General features: G+C 37.2%; 3 protein-coding genes across 4 annotated transcripts; 2 read left to right on the top strand and 1 right to left on the bottom strand.

The window, feature by feature from the left end:
• Positions 1–9638: 9638 nt before the first annotated feature.
• Positions 9639–12586, top strand: LOC131793660 (kelch-like protein 20). The gene has a single exon (XM_059111106.2). It carries the CDS (start codon positions 9739–9741, stop codon positions 11455–11457), a length of 1719 nt encoding a protein of 572 aa, XP_058967089.2. The 5' UTR covers positions 9639–9738; the 3' UTR covers positions 11458–12586.
• Positions 12587–13119: 533 nt separating this feature from the next.
• On the bottom strand, positions 13120–17769 carry LOC131793576 (c-Myc-binding protein). 2 transcript variants are annotated; one of them, XM_059110993.2, is made up of 7 exons: positions 17653–17769; positions 17491–17563; positions 17371–17419; positions 16176–16305; positions 14637–14728; positions 13538–13576; positions 13120–13259 (listed from the first exon to the last, which is right to left on the bottom strand). In XM_059110993.2, the coding sequence occupies exons 1-5, from the start codon at positions 17668–17670 to the stop codon at positions 14642–14644; spliced, it is 357 nt and encodes a 118-aa protein (XP_058966976.1). In that variant the 5' UTR covers positions 17671–17769; the 3' UTR covers positions 13120–13259; positions 13538–13576; positions 14637–14641. The 2 variants fall into 2 exon arrangements, with proteins under 2 accessions (XP_058966976.1, XP_058966977.1); XM_059110994.2 differs by lacking the exon at positions 14637–14728.
• A 15-nt stretch (positions 17770–17784) lies between these two features.
• On the top strand, positions 17785–20013 carry LOC131793577 (glutaredoxin-like protein C5orf63 homolog). The gene is made up of 3 exons (XM_059110995.2): positions 17785–17994; positions 18579–18635; positions 19444–20013. The coding sequence occupies exons 1-3, from the start codon at positions 17785–17787 to the stop codon at positions 19615–19617; spliced, it is 441 nt and encodes a 146-aa protein (XP_058966978.2). The 3' UTR covers positions 19618–20013.
• Positions 20014–20626: the final 613 nt, after the last annotated feature.

The following is a 20626-nucleotide window of genomic DNA, read 5'->3' as shown; positions in this document are numbered from 1 at the left end:
AATACCAAAAATACCTCATGGTTATGTGGTACTTTTCTAAGGATTGAAAAAGGAAATAATCAAAAAATTAAATAATTAACAGAATCTTCATCGTGTATCTTTCCTCAACCAAAAATTACAAAAAAAAAAAAAGAAAAAAAAAAAAAGGAGAAATATTCAGCATCCAGCCGGCAAAGTAAAAGCATTTACATTTCACTTACGTTCTGGTTTGATTGTGTAGACGTACAGAGCATAATCTTCTCCAACACACATTTTGGAATTATTCCTTTGTGTACTGCACTCCATCAAACCACACTCATTTTCCTTAACCATTGTACATTTTTTAGATGCACCATGCTGATTATAGCTGTCACCTCCACCCCAGCACTCGCCATAATACTCGATACCGAAGTACTCGTAGTTCTTTCCTTCCGCAAGTTTTGCACATTCACAGGTGAACCTGTGAGATCAAAAAAAAGGAGAAATTTGCTATTCAAAGATAAAGACAATGGTGGTATTTACATTCCAAGTGACTCTTGAGCGTCTAAGGTTATCCTGTTTCACCTGGGAAGATTGTAACTCTCCCGGGATTAGATGTTTGTCGATTGCAAGTCGTCCAAGCGTTTGGTCAAGAGTTCGTAAGTACAAATACACATGGATGGAAGGAGAAATTGTTAGAGTAAAATGTCTTGTCAAAGAACACAACACAACGACGCAGTCAGGGTTCAAACCTTTGCTTTTCTATCTAGTATCCAACACCCATCTCATAGGGTCACTGCATTTCTGTCAGATAAATTAAAATGAATCTATCAAAGAAATGTTGACTCATTTTCATTTCACCATTTACCTGTCAAGGAAGTTTGCCCAATCGTTCCAGTTAAAGGGTTCTCCAAAGTAAGACTTTGAATTTGGATCTCTTGCCGTAAGCAATAGGTCTGGTAAAGCTCGAAGAGAAGGGTCTTTTCTATCCTGAAAACAACCAACCGGCCTGCGTTCCAGAGAGCATTTAGGCTGTTGCGACTGATAACAGCCTGGGTTATAAGCCGAAAGAAAGACAACGAATCAACGGTTAGAAAACTTATTTCTTTGGAAGATCACTTAACAAATGTATATATCCACGAATATTCAGGGTGTACAAAGAAATACGTGAGAAAGTATTTGTTCTTTCACAAGGTCTGAATGTAATTTCTCCCTGTTTTCTACCATACATTTCTTGTTACATCAATTTTGAGAATTTGGCGTTAAACGAAGTAGATCTCCTCGGTACAGATCAGAGATGTAAGGTGGTTTTAACAAACAGATTGTTACAGAGTTTCCACCTTGTGAAACTATCTACATACAGAAATGTTTTTGTTAAGATAACTCGGTACCTATAATACTTGCGGCACGACGATAATTTACCTACCTTTTTGTAGTCTGTAAACGAACAAATCGAGAACTCCTCCAACACATATCTTCCCTTGCCCTCGTTGTTCGTGGCATGACTCGAAAGCACAGTTATTGTTCTGGACCATGATACAGCTGTCAGACGAAACTTTTCGACCATCCCTGGGGCTCGATCCGCCCCAACATTCTCCATGGAACTCGATACCAAAATAATCAAAGTTCATTTTTTCGGCCTTTTTTGCACATTCACAGACAAATCTATAAGTAAAATATCGTAGTGGTTTAATATAGCTTTATTAAAAGATCAATTTTATTGAAAAGCTTGATAGGGGACCCAAAGTAAATCACGATTGACCTGAATCATTTCATTGATCGTGTAGCCTGATCATCCGGGTAAGAGTGACCCTCACCGCTGGAGCGGAACGTTACTGACGCTTCGATGACCTTAGCGAAAGTCATCACAACTAATCAAAGGCATATCTAAAGCAGTTACAACCAAATTACATTCCTGCTTTCAAATTTAGTTCTTTTTTTCACTTGAGATCTCATTGGTCCCTTGCAAGTGGCTCAGTTGAAGAACTCCAGGACTCAGTCGAAGAACTCCAACTGAATCAAGCATTCACGCGAAAAAAAATGAAAGAAAAAAGATGTATTTGTAGTTACCTGTCGATAAAGTTAGCCCAGTCCCTCCAATTTATACTTTCTTTGAAGTAAACTTTCGATCTTGGATCTCTGGCTGTAAGAAGTAGTGTTAATAACGTCCTGTCTTCTGGGGGGTCTGCTATGTCTGCAAAACAACCGACTGGCTCGTACTTCTTAGGGCACTGAGGCTGATTGGATTGCCAACAACCTGGTCCGATCACTGAAAAGAAAATAAAGAAGTTCGCATTTACTTGTTCGTGTTACATAGAAGAGCAAATTCAATCAAGATCCAAGCGTGCTTAGATAATGAAATCTCAGCAATAGCCATTTGAATTTTGTGATATGAATTCTGGTTGAATACTTTTGGAATGCGGTGGAGACAAGGTGTACATCGAATAATGGAAAAAAACACTGACAAATTTTTGATGTAAAACAAGGCTTCTTTCACGGAAATTTGAAGATTTTAAGAAAGTGCCTAAATTGTAGCAGTCTGTTGTCTGATTAAGTGGCAGAGGATTGTTAAGGACTGCTGTCGGCAACACTGAATGCTTTTTTGAACACCTGAGCGGAAGTCATCTTCGAAGTCAAGATTTTTATGATAAATTCCACTCAGGTTTTCTAACCATCAGTAATTGCATGTTGCATATTCTCAAGGTGACGATCAGAGTACATGATCAATTGTTAATCCTTGCATTACTTACAAGCATTTGATTTACAACTGTGCTTTTACTTACCAGCTCTCTTTGGCGAACCTTGGACCGAAGCGGAGAAGAGAAGAACAGCCACCGTGATTAGGTACCAAAATGTCCTCATCTTAAGGCTGATAAAGAGGAATAGATAAAAAAACCTACTTTTAAAAAAAGGAAGGGCTGAAATCGAACAGCACCTCTATACTCACAAGTCAGTAACAACAAGAAGCACATAAACTTACCCTTGCTTGTTTTGCTGGAGGCAAGTTAGTGCGCTCTTGCTACGGCAATAAAGAGAACAGTGATTGGAGCTGGTGTTGTTGAAATTTTCATATAGAATCTCTGACAAAAGTTTTTCACCGATTAGCAGCAAGGTTTCGGTTTTCCAAAACAAAACAATAAAATTTGATTAACCTTTCATTAACACGGTGAACTTCAATTAAATTGTATGAGAACTTGCCGCGCTTTTACACCTGAAATCGTTTGGCAAGATGAGACAGGAAAATAAAAATATTTTGTTAAAGTACTTCCCAAAACCCAATGACAAGACATATAGATCATCCATTTTCTCAGAGGAAGCATAGCTCTGATGTTCCATCTTTCATTTCAGTTGTACAGACAGATAACGAGACAGTGAGGTTATCAGTTCTTTTACACTGTTTACTAATTCAATACTTCTCCGTAGGTTTATTCAGGTAAAAATTAAAACTTTATTCAATTATAATAGATTAGAACTCTTTCGAAACAGTTACAATCAATGATCTACTAGAGAAAGAAGTGTAAGTTGGGAACGTGACACCTTTCGCAGTTTCTTCCTCTTAGGGTTTTTTAAATTGTAAATTAAGTTAGTTAGTCAACTATACATTTCTCCGAAAATGCATACTACTAAAATACGGCGATACTGATTATTTGTCACAGACTATAAATTAAAATGTATATGATATGACAATCATACGTGTACAATTTCACTTTAAAACCTGTTTTAAACAAAAACCTGTTCATTGTTTAAGAGAGAAAAGCTGCTGTTGGCTGTGTTACGTTTAGCATACGCTAACAGCTGCAGATATTTCTGATAATAGCTTACAGATTACGATATATAATCAATTACATTTGTGCTTTGACAGACGTGATTTTTTCTCTCACACTTTTCAGCTGGCAACATGACCACAAAACTTTTTCTTTCTCATATGAATATTTATTAATCTTAGTAGTACAGCTACAAAAAGTATTAAACTTAATTCAATTTGTCGACCGGTCCTAAGAGGCTAATTGCCAAAATTAAACTTACGCCCTTTTTCAATGATAGTTTGATTAATTGATCATTTACAATGTACTGAGCGTTAATTTAACCTCTTTTGCAAACTGAGACCAGCACAACACAATTATTAAAGTTCGGAGACAAGTAATTTGTAGATCAAACTGATGTTTACATTTGTTTTAATGTAGTGTTGTGTCCACCAATTCTAAGAGGTCACTAATGTGTTTAAAGTCCCCCAGGAAAAGGCTCCGCTGGCATTAACTTTCAATTGCAAGAACCTTGACACTCGAAAGATATAAGCTACAGACTATGGGTTTCATGGGGAACATTAAAATGATAACTTCGCCTACATAATTAGTTATTTACTTTTCTCATTCTCTATGGCAAATTCAACTAACAAAAAAAAAGGACTTTCCTAACAGCAGAAAGTAAAAAAGGTAAAGTCTATACTCGAGCCAAGTTTCCCAGTCAAGCCCACGAAGTAAATAAATTAGAACATTTTATCAGGCTCTCTGGACCGGTGCCTGTTTATACTCCTGGGTGGCCTGGAGATAGACTCTGAGAGGGTAAACCTTTTTTTTTCAAGAACACAACGTAATGACCTGGCCTGGTTACCCAGACCTCTCGACCAGGAGTCCAGCGCACTAACCGTTAGGCCACCATCAGTGGCAGAAGAGTACTATTTTAAGCAATTTTTCTGCAATACCCCACGGTGACCTTCATCAGAGAAAAAAGTAACAATATGGTAACTTTCGAAATAAGATACGGATTTGCTTTGACTTATTACGAAATATACCATTATAATGTACCAGGTGTTCACTGCAATAATGATTAAAGAAACACACGCAATGTTTTTCCCTCCTATCCAAAGTTGAGTTGCAGCCTCAGTTCTGGAAATACAACAGAAAAGCAGGAGTGAAAGTGTATTTAACTACCAAAGTTATCTTCATCATTAATGACGTCGTCACGATTCGCATGGAACTGGCAAAAGTTACTGCTGCTGTCTGTATGCTGTATATAAAGTTCTACGGTCATTCTTGTTTCACAGAGGTGCTGTGCACGATTTAGTCGGCTTCAAAGCCTCTTATAATTGTTTTTAGTATGACTATGATTATGTCTCGTTTTTGAGAATCGCATTGCTATGAAAGCCTGAGATGATTCGTTTTCAATTGTCGTTTCCAGACTACTTGGTGACTACATGTAATTGACTGATTATAGCATTATTTATCGACCGGAGAGGGGGGTTTGGGGATTTGGGTGGTGATCACGTGGTTTCCAGGTGGAACGGAGGGGAGATTGGACAATCGTCGCTTCAGTTCAGAGAATAAAGGGGGCGCTGTAAAAACTTGACTGCCAATCAACTTCCAATGAGGGGAAATAGAAAAATGTTCCAAAGCCTTTTGGGCAGATCAGATAACTTTCATCGTGAAACAACCAAAATCCTCATAGCCCCTTCCTCCTCAGCAGACTAATAATGACCGACTCCGTATACATACACTTAAATGCTTCATGCAGTGGTTTAGATTAAAGGAACACAGAAGCCCGTCTACTTTCCTCCTACCCAGAACTGAGTTGTAGCGTCAGCACTAGAAGTACAACGAAAAGCAGGATTGACAGTATTATAACTACCACCAACACATGGAACCATATCGCTATTAATCTGTTGAAATAGTTTGATTCGGAAATATATATTATATGTCTCTTCAAAAGAGGAAGACTATTGCGTTATGAAAAAGTTTTCTTAACTAAACACGTTCATTGAAGGATATGGCCTGTTTCACCAACGTGCTGGTTAGTGCATTCTCTTTGATCTGCTCAGACAGCCATAGGACGTCATTCATTTTATATCACTTAACTTGGGTATATTTATCTATATCATCTTTCATGTATTGAGTTTATAATTAAGACTAATTGGCGTTCTTCTCTATTTGCACATTGCTCAATACCTGGCAAAACGAACGAGAAATATCTACTGTGAATTTAACTGATTACATATCGGTATCTTGGTAACAAAAAAAAAAGAAAGAAGAAAACCTGCCTCGCTGAATGTCTTTCAGCAAGAACATGCATTATAAGAACAGAATTCTGAAATCATTGTTTCATTTAAACTTAATTTCAGTAAAGTTGTTATAGGAAAAAGCAAAGAGTAAAAAAAGGAGAAACCCAAATTTGAATTTATTGGCATATAGCATAAGCAAACAGCATTAGCATATATTTTTTCGATTTTTGGAATCGTTCGAAAATTTTTAATCAACATATATTCTCAAAAATTTATAAACAATTTTTTATCGTAAATTTTGTGAAAATTGTCCAGCCGCCGAACATATCGACAGAGAATAATGTTGTATGTGAATAAATTCCTATTTGGCTTTATCATGTTTTTTTTGTTTTTTTCATCGCCAACGTTACTGCAATTACATGTACATCAGAGATGAAAAGAAAGAGAGAAATTGAGAATACAAGAGGATACATAGCTGGAAAACCATTGGCAAGGAGCCCCTGGAGAAAAAAAAAAGAAGTGCGAACTAGATCTGGTTGGTATCACTGGAAAAGGGCGTTGTTTTTTCGCACTTTGTAATCAGGATATCGTACGTTCTATTTAGAATATTTAAAAGGCAAAGCGAACCAGAGTTTTGAAAGTAACTACAACTTAATTCTTTTTTGGAAGGGATGTATTTAACAATAAAAATTGATTTTAATTTACAATCGCCTTGTTATTAACCTCGTAGCAGAAATAAGAGCATTAAACAGCCAATTGAGACAGTAAAAAAGTTCTTCTGTAAGGTTCCCACGATTAATTTGTTTGTAACAATTTATTGTCGTCACCGGCGTTTGGTAAAACATCACCGTTTTTGCATTGATTGATATACAATTACAGCAGCCAAACGAAGAACGGGCGATAGTGTTAATTACGAACAGGGGAATCGACAAACTATTCAACGGCAGAATGTCTGGAGAAAGCAACCAATCCGCGATTACTCCGTTGTTTGGTAAAAGAAGGAACGTAGTACTCGATCGGTTTGTAAATGCTAGTAGAAAGCAACCTGCCATTGCTCCTTGGTTTTTGCAGTAAATGAAGAAATAAAAGACTCGATCGGTTCGTAAAGTTGGAATGTTCGCTCATTTTTTTGAGGAAATAAGGAAAGGTAACCTCCCAAACATTTGAGGTAAATAACCAAAGAAAAATTAGCACACGATGTTTACAATTGAAATTCTCTTTGACAGCTCTTCTGACCATGGTGGTTACTACCTTGTATAGATTTCCCAAAAAGAAAAAAGGAAAAAAAAGAGGCTTAGATGGTAAAAAAGAAAAAGCAAATGCATACTTTGTTCCAGTTACAGCAGTTCACCTACCTTTATAAAGTCGTCCCTGCGGAGATTGTAATAAGTTGAGCCCAGAGAAGGTTTGAGGGAGCTCTTATGCGTAAAATGATTTGCTTCATTCAATTCACAGAATTTTCCTTCATCTGTATCGTTGTAGTTAAATGACAAGCACCGACAGTCTTCGATACACCACATGTAACACTGAACTGGACTCAATGTTTTGGAACTGTGAAAGACATGGCCAATAAACTTTGAATCTTGCACCGCATCTCGATGCACATCAAGTGAAATTTTCTGACATGTGTCACTGAGGCAAACGCTCTTAACTTGCAGAAAAAAAGACGCGAATGAAAAAACTTCGACCAACGTCATCATTTGATGGAGAAATAAGAGCCTTGCTCGTCACTTGTTCATTCTCAACATCACTGACAAGTAAGAGACGCCGACAGACAGTCTTCGCTTACAAAGTTGTGGTCAGCGTTTTTGTGTAAAAACGGATGGGCGCAGGTGGGCTTCATTGGTAAAGGTAAAATGTAATCCATGCAAAAACCATTTCTTTTGTGTTTGTTGATAAAGTTGCTTTGTCTCAATGACTTTGTTTAAGAGCCCGCGTCATTAATCTTTAACAAATTTACTGTTCGAGTGCGCGGATAGCAAAATGAGCTGTATAAAATATGGTAACTTAGAATTATCAATTGAGTTGATAACGTAAATTGGCCACCGTAAAGAGTTTAAAGATCTTTAAAAGCTGACGTATCGAGCGCTAGCCCTTCGTCAATCGCTCCGATGAAGGGCTAACGCTCGAAACGTCAGCTTTCAATCATTCTACGGTGGCCAATTTACGTTATCAACTCAGTTGATAATACTAAATTATTTTCTTTTACTTTCCCACCGACGCAGCATCACAGTTTCTTTAAAAACTTACCCCCTTTATTAGTTTGTATAAAATATGGATCGACCATTAGTATGCAAAATAGAAACATTCCTGAAACATACATGTATTTTCTATCTTTAAATCGACCAAATGAAAAATTAAAAGAAAAGAAAAATATTCTTAAGAAGAATCTTTGATGGAAGGTGTCCGTAAAATGCAATTTGAAAGTCCGAGGAAAAATGCAGCGAGTAATTTGTCTTCTAATTATATGGTTGCGATTCGATCCTTGTGTTACTTTAATCGTCGATAAACAGGTCATATTAGACGTTTTTGTGTGTAGTATCGATGAGTATTTTTAAGAGTTGTGTCCTATTTTGACAAGCCTGCAGGGCCGTGTCGCAAGAAATACATTTTAGCGATCTTAAAAGCTTATCTGGATTCAAGATCTTTTTTCTTCGACTGGGAATCTCTCGAATTTGGGCAATTTGGAGTGTCAGTCTGCGCAGGACTATTACGGGAAGATAACATAATCACCAGCTCCCAGTTGGCTTGTTAGCTCAGTTGGCAGAGCACTGCACCGGTATCACAGAGGTCATGGATTCATATCCCGTACAGGCCTAATTTTCTTTTTCAGGCTTTATTTGCACTGCTGCTTATGTTGTGAAAGATCGCTTTCATATTCAGTGATCTAAGCATGTGCCACTTTTAGGTCTTTTCATGGAAGTAATACCTTGGCTGAGGCCATGTTCATCTTAAGAGCTTTGGCGAACCTATTACCATGTGCGTATGATCAACATAGTCATGGTTTCACGATTCTGTACATAAGCGTTCTCAATATTAGGTAATTTAGTGTTAACAACTGGGTTGAAAACGTAAATAAGCCACCGTAGAGGGTAAAAAAGCTGACGTTTCGAGCGTTAGCCCTTCGTCAGAGCGATTGGAATCGCACTAAATCACCTGCTATACTCTCCCACCGACGCAGCATCACATTTTCTTTAGAAACTTACCCCTTTATTCGTTCTCAATATTATTCTCTACCTTGATATCAATGTCGACATTGGAAGAAGGTGGACGATATGAGCCATCCACTCTGAGTGGTAGTTTTAGCTAAAGGGAAAAATATCCACCGTACTCTTCAATTTCCTTCTCTTACAGTTCAATACGACGGTTTTCCTTAAACCGCAGGCATCCCAAGCTCACGTCTAAATAGGTCTGAAATAATGTTCAAATATTGGCGTCTCATAAACCACGTTCATTATAGTTTCACTCTTTTCGAATCCTTAATTTTTCCGATTTTTTGAAATGAAACCAATTTAATTAAAAATAAAACATTTGTAGTAAGTAATAGACGATGGAGCATAGAGGGAGGTGGTATTTCCGTCCTCGACACTAGGCTTAGTTTTACACTATATACTTAGTTGTCAGAGCCAATAGCCGCTGAATCTACATATCGCCTGCGAAACAACAACAACCGAAGTCAGCAGGTTCGAAGCAGGTGCACTACTAGTTAAGTTGAGTATTATGACAATCGGCGAAGGAATAACAACATACTGAATATACCATTGACATTACTGAAAAAAGCGAACATGTGTTCTCCAGAAGGCATCTTCTGTGCTAACGTAATGAAGTCGCTGAATGAATTCAGAAAGGAAGGTATCCTTTGCGATGTCACCCTAAGCGCGCAAGGGGAAAGTTTTCCGGCACATCGCAACGTTCTCTCGGCGAACAGTGAATTCTTTAAGGCCTTATTCGCCAATGAGATGAAAGAAAATATTGAAAATACAGTTCACATGGAAGAATTCGAACCTCAAGTTATGGAACAGCTGCTAAATTACATGTATGGCGGTGGTATAACAATCATGAGGGAGAATGCCCTTGATCTAGCGATTGGTTCAGATTTTTTGTTTTTGACTGAATTGAAGGGGAAGGCTTGTGAATATTTGATTAGCGATTTAAACTCAGAGAACTGTTTGTTTCTCTTGTACATGGCCGAGAAGTACAATGTAAGAGAGCTTCGTGACAGCGCCCAAACACACATCCTCGAAAATTACGTTGCTGTCTCGGTAAGTGAAGGATTTGCAGCTCTTAGCATAGAACAGCTGCTTGCGATCGTGTCCAGCGACGATCTCGTCGCCAGAGAGGAAAAGATTTTCGAATCAGTTATAAGATGGACGAAGCAGGACTTGGAGACAAGAAAGAAGCTCTTTCCCACCCTGTTTTCTTGCATCCGCCTGATCTATATGGCAAGATGTTATTTGATTAACGAAGTGCAAGAGGATGATTTAGTAAAGAATGATGAATCTTGTTTACGACTCGTTACTGCAGCGAAAGAGTTCTTTTCAACTCCTAAGGGAACTGTGCAAAATTCTGAGTACGCCTCAATGCGGCCACGTGCTTGTCAAACTGCCATCCTGATGGTGGGGGGCTGGGAGGAAAACAGCGACATCACTGCCTCATCAAAAGTGTACATGACAAGTATCAAGCAAATTTTCGAGGTTTCTGCAATGTCCACTCCCAGAAAGAACCATGGTATTGCTGTGCACGAGGGTCTAGTGTATGTGGTGGGTGGAACAACTAAAAATGGCAATGTAACAAGGAGTGCAGAATTGTATGACCCGAGAACTAATACTTGGTCCAGTTTGTTTTCATTGCGAAAAGAGGTGGCGGGTGTGGGTGTGGCCATGGTAGGGGATTACCTGTATGCAGTTGGGGGGCATGATTCAAAGGGCATGCCGCAAAGTATTGTGCAGCGCTACAGTGCAAAGTTGAATAAATGGGAATGTGTTGCTTCTATGAATGCTTCACGCACAAGGCACTGTGTTGTGGGTTTGAATTATGTATATGCTTTTGGTGGGTATTCTAGTGACGAAGACATTCCTTTAAAGTCAGCTGAATATTACAACCATTTGTCAGATTCTTGGGTTGATATTGCTCCCATGAATCAACGTCGCTCTGATGCCTGTGCAGTGTGTATGGGGAACAAGGTTTATGTGATTGGTGGAGAGGACATTTTAGGATCTCCCATTAAATTAGCATCTTGTGAGATGTACAACCCCAAGACCAACAGATGGACCAACATAGTAGCACTCAGACAGCCACACTCACATGCAGGTGCAGTAGTAGTAAAGGACAAGGTGTTTGTTCTAGGTGGTGTGGGTGGAAATAACAGAGAGCTAAGGAGTGTTGAACGTTATGATGCAGATCAACAGAAATGGCAGGAGGTAGCAAATTTATCAGCAGGAATTGAAGGATTTGGTTGTTGTGTCATCACAGTACCTGGTGAATTAATGCCTGTGTTGGTTTGATAAATAGAATCCAATGGAGACTGATGTGAACTTCTACACACAGAAGCTTTCTTCCTTTGGTAGATTACTGTTATGGGTGTCCATAGTTTCCAAAGGCCATACAGTGCATGCTAACTCTCTATGTATCACCCTCTGGGTCTCACTGTAGCCATGCAATCCATGAAAAAAGCAAAGAACTTTAAGGTTTGAAGATTCCATATTGTATTACTAAAAATTTTTGATGACAATTTCATGTCTCCTAATTGTTGGAACTCTGCTGCAGCTGTTTATCAGGCCTCTCCCCACCATCTGGTAAGATTCTACTCATCAAATTTGTACAGCCATTTTCTTGCTCACAATGTACAACTTGATCAAGATTAAGGTACTTTACAATCTCACTGGAAATAAACCCCCAAAAATCTGTATGCCAACAATGCTGTCTGGCAAAGAAAAGAACTGCTGTTTGTCAACAGCCTTCCCTTTAGCTCATCTTTACTGAGTTAAACCTAGGCCAGGTTAAGGTTGCTAAGACATTTGTAAGAGAGCTGTTTTAGATAAATATCAGAAACACACTGCACAAAGTTTAAGATGTAATCATAATTTCAGGAAGCCACTGAATGCTCTTCAGAAATTTCTTGACCAAATTTTCTTGAACTCTTTTTAACTCCCAGGTTACGATTAGTTATTCTTTGAACTGAATGCCATACATTCCCTTGTAAATAAGACATGAGAATTCCAATTTACATCAAGATAACACGCATCTGATGAGCTTGTGTATTCTCACACCCTGTTTGCAAGATAACATATTGGAATTGCAATGAGAAGTTATTAGTTTGTCACCTCTGGGAGTTACAGGGCATAGAAATGTAGTAGCAGACTGGGAAAAGTGTGAAGTAACAAGAGAAAATACTTATTAACACCTCAAATAGGTCATCCGGAAATATTTAACCAATGTATTCTCTGATCTGTAAAGCCAAATGAACAACCTGTAGTATTCTGTGTTTGGCAAGGATTAAATTCAGAAATCAATGGAAGTCTTCAAATAAAGATGATAATAATAAGTGTTGCATGAAGGTGATAAATTATTTTTTCCTGTAATAGATCAGTCCTTGACATAAAGTGATGCATTTAAGAAAATAAGACTGAACTAACTTCAACTTGAGGAAGTCTTGTTATGTATTGAAAGAATCAACAGAGCATGCGAATTATAAAGTTGATGCAATGTAAATTACTTGCACAACCTCTTGCTGCGGCAATTCACTCACTGGAAATATAGACATAAGATTCCATGTATGTTTTTCAGTTGTAAAGATCCACCAGACCATGTTTCCTGTTGTTTTATTGTTGTTGTTTTTAATCTTATTTAAAAAAATTTTTTCTTTTTGAGGGGGAGGAGACCTCCCTGAAAACAAGTGCTTCCTTTGCTTGGTCTTTTTTTCCATCTTGAATTTTATTTCAGTCATTTGCAAGGGAAAAAAAATGAAAGTGGAACATTTTAGATGATCTGCATGAACTTACTTTTAATTGACGAATTGGGGGCAATCTACAAAAGCTCAAACCCAAAAGTTTTGAGTTACATATTAGTAGAGAAAGACATCAAGAAGTGACCAAGAAATCCCAAGGACAACAGGACCTTTAATGTCATCACAGGAGCAAAGTAAATTAAAAGTTTAGCAGTCTTAATTTCACTTAACAACACACCACTTTAATGACAAAGTTGCTATTTTACAAAAGACAAAATGAACTACAAATCCACAACAAAAACAGATGGATCTCTCTACACTAAGGGTGAACTATGTAAATGTTTTCTTCAATTATTCTCCCTGCAAGGAAAAAAAAAGCAGTCAGGGATCAAGCAAGATATTCCTTTGATGAATTTAGCTATGGTGACATTTAATACCCAGAAAGGGCTAAATTTGTCACCAGTAGAATCATTCAAAAAGGAAGCCTTCTGGGCAGCTTGCTGGTGCAAGCACAACTGAGTGTGTACTTCTCTAACAAACAAAAGGCAAGCCTAGGAAATAACCCTAAAATATGCCATCTGTCTGAGAGGGATTAGAAATTAATTCAATAAATAACTTTAACATTCTCAGTCTCTTACTGGATTATTATCCTCGGCTTGTGGTTCATAGGACTGTAACTGAAAGGAAGATTTACATCAACATTACCACTAAAATAAAGTTGTTGAAAACAAAAGAACTGCCCATCAAATCTGACAGTCAGTCCTTCACTGTGCTCTTGCCAATGCTCAGCAATGGTTGAAATCCTTTTTCTTTTGGAATAGAAAGATGGGTGGAACCTTACTGCACCATAAACAGTTCAAAGGTAGAGCTGAATTTCAGACTTTTTCTTGATCTGATTTCTAACAGAAGGCATGTAGTTACTATTGATATTGGTTACTTCCTCACATTTCCTTCTCTTTGACATGTTTGTTAGGGTGTTATAAATATCAAATTATTAATATACAATGGATGATTTCCTGGAAAACGATGAAAGACTACGATTTTCAGTTGAGTGAGGTGTGGCAACAGTTTGGTGACATGGTTTTGGCCTTAAAAATTATTGTCATGCACAACCTTCCTCGTTTCCATAGACAACTCAACCTAAAGTGCCATGTGTCACCAACCATCACATGCAAAATCTCTCAAAAAGAAGTAAAAATATATGTCACTGGAAAGGGTGTCAGTTACCCATGATAACAAAACAATTCTAATGTCAAAACGTGCTTGCCAAACTTCTGTTGTGCCTCACTGAATTGAAACTCGAGTATCTCTGGGATAAATCTGTCTCCTAGCCTAAAGAGGTAAGTTTCTAAAGAAACTGTGGTGCTGTGTTGGTGGGAGAATAGAACAGGTAATTTAGTGTTAACAACTGAGTTGAAAACATAAATTAGCCACTGTTAAGGGTAAAAAAGCTGACATTTCAAGTGTTAGCCCTTTGCCAGAGCGATTGGGGAAGGGCTAATGCTCGAAACGTCAGCTTTTTTACCCTTTACGGTGGCTAATTTACGTTTTCCTCTCCTAGCCTAGTCTACTACGTACACAGTCTTGTGCCAAATGTTATCAAACACATCACATCCTTCCCCCTGTTCTCCTACTGACAACTCAGTAGGCTGTAATATGACTTGCAAATCAAATGGGTGTAGCCTATTAAAGGTGTGAGATTACTTAGACAAGGTGCAGAGATCATAAATTACTCACAGATTTTATTCAGAAAGTTCAACAATTGGCTCTTGAGGAATAAGAGACCCTGGGGTCCTTGTAGATTTACGGCTGTTGGAACGGCTTTGAACCTAGTTTGAAGTTACTTTTAATTTAGTGTTACATTGTTTTCATCAAAAAAAAGTACGACCATTCATATCTTTCTCTGGAAAAGCTTTCACTTAAATACCAGCTTTTAACAAAATTTTTTCCATTTAGCAAGATTGCTGGTTAGTTAAATAGTTGAAGACTATTAAATTGTTACCAACTCAGTGGTTTTCAAATGTTCACTGATAACAGCAAGAGATACTGTAACAATAAGATCATTGTAATTGCTGAGGAATCGCAGAAAATTTTTAAAATGATGAGCCATGAAAACTTCCTGAGTCTTTGTTTCTATGTTGGCTGGGTGGGTTTAGGATAGCACTTGATCCAAGGCTTAAAATCTTCCGATTTTCCAGCAGATACTTTCAATAATCCTCCATTAATTATACCAACATTTAAGTATTCAAGAGATGAGTTTAAAAACATATTAAAAAAATCTTTACTACCTCTAAATATAATATCAGGAGTATTACGCTTTACATTTATTAAAAACATCTTAAAGTTGCTTTCTTTTCTGTCAATGATTTAAAAGTTATTGATAAAAGTAGTTACTTCTACATGTTTCTGCAAGAACCTGATATCAATAAAGTAAATAACAAGAAGAGATAGAGACAGTGATTTACAGTTAGAATACCTGCTTCTGTTAATTGTTTCAGAATATTAGTTTGATGCTATTTAAGACAAAAGTTACTTTAAATAATTGTGCTTAATTCAAATGAAACAAGGTCACCAAAGTGTTGATAGCAGTTGTTAAATGCATTGACAAGACTTACAGGAGTTTCCGCAGCCCAAGATAATCGCTTTTCAACACTTTTGCGAGTGTAAGAGGAGATTGGAGGCTCAGAAAGGGATGCTATCTGTTATAATTAAATGATTGTTATTATGAAAGGTGAAACTGTTCAGCTTCACCAGAACATTTGAGGAGAATTAGGCAGGTTAGCATGAAATTAAAAGAACATTATGTTTGTTACAGAAAGAAGAATTGGGAAGGTGTGATTGAAAAATTAAAGCTTATAAGTTTAATTTCACAACATCCATACTCCTATATCACCCATGGCAAGGTTCTTGATGAGTTATGATGCTAACAGGTCATCTGGAATAAGCATAAGGTCAGCATTTGCAGGATTGCATTGTGGTTTGGAACATGTATTTGGTATTAGAACCTCTAAATTCTAGGAAAGGACAGCAGGAATGACAAGTATGGGAAGTGTGGTATTAAGTTTCTTTTTTCATGATTTCATGTCAAACTTGGTGATCCCAGTGAGGTTTTGTTAGCCCAATAAGATTAAAAAAAGAGCCAATATTCATTATGGAAACACTGACCAGACCAAATCTTGGAAACCAAGAAAGCATAATTGGTTCTTAGAGTAATATACTGTAAACTTAGTGTGTGGTGCACATAACCCATTTAATGCAAAAAGTCTTTGAACTTACTCTTTGTTTAAGATCATTGTTTTCCATCGTCAGCTGCTCAACCTTTTGTCTTAGGTCGGAGACTTCATTTTTCAAAGCTTCAATATCTGCTGTTTCAGGGGGACCTCCATGGAGATGATCCTTCATGAAGCTTCAACATCATTAAGGTCCAAGATTATTAGTAGTAAAATACTAAGACCAACTTATCCTCATAGAGAAAAAGACCATGGGGCATTATATAAGGTAATTTAGTGTTAACAACTAAATTACCTGCTATACTCTCCCACCGACGCAGCACCACAGTTTCTTTAGAAACTTACCCCTTTATTCATGGGGCAATATGTTGATTACTTGTTGTGCCTGCTAGGGAAAATTTCTTTGCTATGGGGAAAATGAATTGAAATTATGAACCAAGAATGAAAACAGCCTGTGGCTGGTTCTCAACCCAACAAAAATAATAGATTAAAGTGCTTAGGTATGGGGAAAATCACGATCAAAGGTTTGTACCACACCTTGAATGTTCAAGAATGGTAAAAGCCTGTGGCTGGTTCTCAACCCAACTAACATAAGAATTGCAATAAAAAATGATAAAATTTTCTCTATAACCTAATTGACTTGTTGGTTGGTGAAAAAAAAAATTAGGACATGGAAAGTTGTTAGATTGACATGGTAACAGTGCGCCAAGTTGGAGGACCTCACCCAGTCTAGACATATCATCCCAAGTCAGGCTAACTGAAGTCAGCCCATTTTTTTACACAAACCATTGTTGCTTCATCATAACATCTAACTATTATTCCTTTTTCAGGAGCATTTTTTTACTGGAGTCAATTTTGAATGCAAACATAACCAACTCACTCAATCCAACATGGGGTGACTTGAGTGCACCTGGGAGTGGGGGGGGGGGGGGTGATATGATCTACCTTGAATCTAGCACGGGATGGAAATTCATGACTACATTTGGAGGGTACCTTATCTTGGAGTGAGTGCAATGGGACGATGTGACCTACTTTTGATTACCAAATGCAAATAAAAACCAAGCAAAGGTGTCCTTATTAATAATAATTCATTTCAGACTTGTGATGCATCGAACATCACCATTAAAGCTTAATAGGTAGCAACTTCTCGATAAGAGGTGGCACTTCTACTACAATCTGTGCTGAAATATATAGTTTTTGTTTAAAAGACAGAACACAAATACGTACGTTACAAAGGATACTCTAACGCATTCGCTGGTTTCTCGGGTTCTTCGTACAAATTCACAAGAACTGTTGAACCAACACAGGGAAAAAACTCAGCAAAAGGAATAAAATGAACTGGAAATCGACTAGAAATTCACCTTTGGTCAAAGCATCCATGACTCCCGCCTTTTCCAGATACTTTCTAAACTCTTCACGTTTCGAATCGGCCACCTTCACAAATAGGAAAAAAAATCGACATCGAAAAAACACTTCAATCACACTAAAAGAGGGTCAACTGCAAAAAAATCCGCACAACATACCCTGTATTGTGAAGTCATTTTTCTGAGGCCGAAAGGTTTAAAGGAGTTTAGAAGATTTGTGAAATCGAAATTAAAAACTCTGTAGCAACAAGAATTACAAATCAACAGATCCTTACACTTTTGAGGTGTATTATGGGTAAAGTTAGTCATGCCCAGGCTTCCTACGTCTTGCGTTCTCCCAAGATGGTGGCTGGGCCGGCATCTCTGGTTATCTCTAAATGGATTAGGGCTGCTTTTGCGATTGCAACCAAATTGCACTTGGGTAATACATCTCTTAACGGCAGCAGCTTTACTCGTTTTTCCACCAAGTCAGCTCTCCCTGTTCTTACTTTGTACACCAAGGTAAGATTTTTCGGCTAGAGAGTGCTTCTTTCTTTTCACCTACAGATCAGGTTTATTAAAACTTCTCCTCCATGTATGTTAGTGTCACTAGGATTATGGCATTAACTTAGATTTACATCTAATTCATAAGTACTCACTTTGATAAAAATAAAATAGTCTTAACATTATCACAGTCATATCGGAATTGACACTCATCGGAATTTAAAACTTCTTGCTTGGCCTTGGACACCTCTCCTTCATTCACCCCACCCCCTCACAAAAAGGTTAGGAGCTCCGGATAATAGGTATTAGGCTGAACTTAAGGGATACAGGAAGTGATAGAGTTAAAAGCTGGATGCGTGAGAGTCTTGCAAAATCGCAAGCACCTTTTTAATCAACAATTGCCGTGTTTTGCAAGAGTGGGAGAAATTGAGATGAGTGTGGAAGGCGTGGACAGTGTGAGGGAAGGTTCTGGCAAATTTGATTTTCTTAACCCCTCCCCCTCCCTTTTTCTCCACACACCCCCCCCCTCCCCCAATGCTAAGGATGAACCTAGGAGAGGATTTTTTTTTTCAACAATTCTCAACTTTATTACCTCTGTACAGCATGTCTGCCCACTTTGTGATGAAGCCAAGGTTGCCTTAGAGAGCTACAGACACAGGGTTGGTATACACACTATCAGATTTTTTTTTTCTTTTCAAATTTAGCAACAACTTAAATCAACATTAATAGGCTATAAATAAGACTGGATTACAAGATCTTTGAAAATAAGAAAATTTATCAGGCTATGTAAAAGAAAGAAAAGTGTAGTTAGATTGCCAAGCAAGAGGCAGGAGCCAGGCTGACAAACTTGTTGACACATTAACATTGATAATGCAATACTTTAGAAGAGCACACCAATTCTATCCCTGATACTTTTATTTTCAATTCCTCTCCCCCTGTATAGTAGTTCTCTGTGTTTTCTGTGATTGTAGAAAATAAATGAGTGAACTACACTTCAATTTAATGCTTCCTTAAACATGAAGTTCTTACTAACTGAGTTTGAGGCCTGTACTGGGTAATATTGGTCCAAGCTTGTGGTATTATGTCCATAGAAAAAAAGTAAGGACCAACATTCCCTAGTAAAGCAAGATTATTAAGTAGTTTATTGTATGGCAATCAGACTAAACTTGTTTATTTTGAAAACGTAGGCTTCTGCAAACAAAAATTTTTTGGCATATATTCATTCCCATGGAAATGGTTTGTATGGCAAAATACTGACCAAGTAAGAACTAATTAGAAAACTTGAATTAACCTTAGGACTACCTTGCCATATAATAAAGCTACATTGATTTAGATGTACTGACATCTACAATAAATTTTGCCTGACAAAACCCAAACATTCACTTGATAATTCATTTAATACTAATTATTATTACTTTACTTTGAAGATGTTTGCTTATAAATAATAATATATATCTAAATCCTCAGTTTCAGTTTGAAGAAGTGGACATCAAAGCAAAAGGAAATGAAGCATGGTTTGAGAAATACAGATATGAAATTCCTGTGTTCCATTTAAATGGATCATTCCTCATGAAGCACAGGGTGAATGAAGAGATATTGGAGAGGGAATTAAGTAAATTTGAAGAACAACAAAGAAGCTAGAGAAAGATGACCTTCAAAGAATAAGATAATACCATACTTCACAGCATCACAATATGAAATCATCTAAAACTGCTTTTCTAAGATTGGCAAAGAGTACTCTCCAGAAGAGAAAGGAGTTACTTTTAAGGTATAGAAAGTGAGGGTAATGTGCGTGTCTTTCCCAAGAAAATGTTACAATGACTTATCCTGCTCAAAATGAACTCTTTTTGATCAAATTCTTGTAGTAAAGTCAAAATTATATGCAATGTTCAACTGAATATTTATGTCTTCTGATCAGTCTTCAAATAGTGAAAGAAAGTGGAAAGCTTTATTACAATATTTTCTTTTCTTATGGGACTGCAAAAACATTATAATTTCTTTAATAAGTGTTTTGCATAATAAGTTGCAAGGAAAATCAATATTTGACATTAAATAAAACTAATATACTGTATAACTAATAAATAATTTATATACTACAATTTTCTTGTTGTCACTTATATGTCTAACAACTCCTTGACAATTACTAATACTTACAAAATGGACAAGCATCACCTTAGGTGAAAATATCATATTTATCCTTAAAAGTTAAAAAGTTTCTTTAATTGAAGTTAATATAGAGTAGCTTGTATGGTGACTAGCTTATAATTTCTCCTACAGTAGCACTCCTGAATCAAAAACTGAGGTCATGAGAATAAAGGATTTAAAATAATTCTCCTTGTCAGCATCTTAGGAAATGTATAGAGAACAGTATGGAGAATATGCATACTGATGTTAGGGTGTAAATTGCCACACTTAGTGACTTACACTGCCCTTTAAGTCATCAGGAGCAAGACTAAAACTAATGAAGACTCAATTAAAATTCAAGGAATATGATACTAGCAAACTCCAGGTAGTAAGGAAAAGGAAAATTGATGCACCGTGCATGGGACTGCAGTGTTTTGTATTTAAATCTACAGGTTTTTTTCGAATTAAGCTATTTCTGCACATACAATTTCTTAAGAAAGTTTGGTGCACAGAGAACCTAGAGGTT

This window comes from Pocillopora verrucosa, chromosome 9 (assembly GCF_036669915.1).
Source record: "Pocillopora verrucosa isolate sample1 chromosome 9, ASM3666991v2, whole genome shotgun sequence".
Lineage (NCBI taxonomy): Eukaryota > Metazoa > Cnidaria > Anthozoa > Scleractinia > Pocilloporidae > Pocillopora > Pocillopora verrucosa.
The sequence above is the reverse complement of the archived record's forward strand: the minus strand, read 5'-3'. Positions and strand labels throughout refer to the sequence as shown.

What these genes read in the sequence shown, in the direction of transcription:
- LOC131793577 (XM_059110995.2), top strand. Translation starts at nt 17,785, where the DNA reads ATGGGTAAAGTTAGTCATGCCCAGGCTTCCTACGTCTTGCGTTCTCCC. An exon ending in TTCTTACTTTGTACACCAAG is followed by an intron (nt 17,995 to 18,578) that starts GTAAGATTTTTC and finishes ACCTCTGTACAG; the next exon opens with CATGTCTGCCCACTTTGTGA. An exon ending in TAGAGAGCTACAGACACAGG is followed by an intron (nt 18,636 to 19,443) that starts GTTGGTATACAC and finishes CTAAATCCTCAG; the next exon opens with TTTCAGTTTGAAGAAGTGGA.
- LOC131793660 (XM_059111106.2), top strand. Translation starts at nt 9,739, where the DNA reads ATGTGTTCTCCAGAAGGCATCTTCTGTGCTAACGTAATGAAGTCGCTG.
- LOC131793576 (XM_059110993.2), bottom strand. An exon ending in CATGGATGCTTTGACCAAAG is followed by an intron (nt 17,420 to 17,490) that starts GTGAATTTCTAG and finishes TTGGTTCAACAG; the next exon opens with TTCTTGTGAATTTGTACGAA. An exon ending in ACAATGATCTTAAACAAAGA is followed by an intron (nt 14,729 to 16,175) that starts GTAAGTTCAAAG and finishes ACTTCAAACTAG; the next exon opens with GTTCAAAGCCGTTCCAACAG.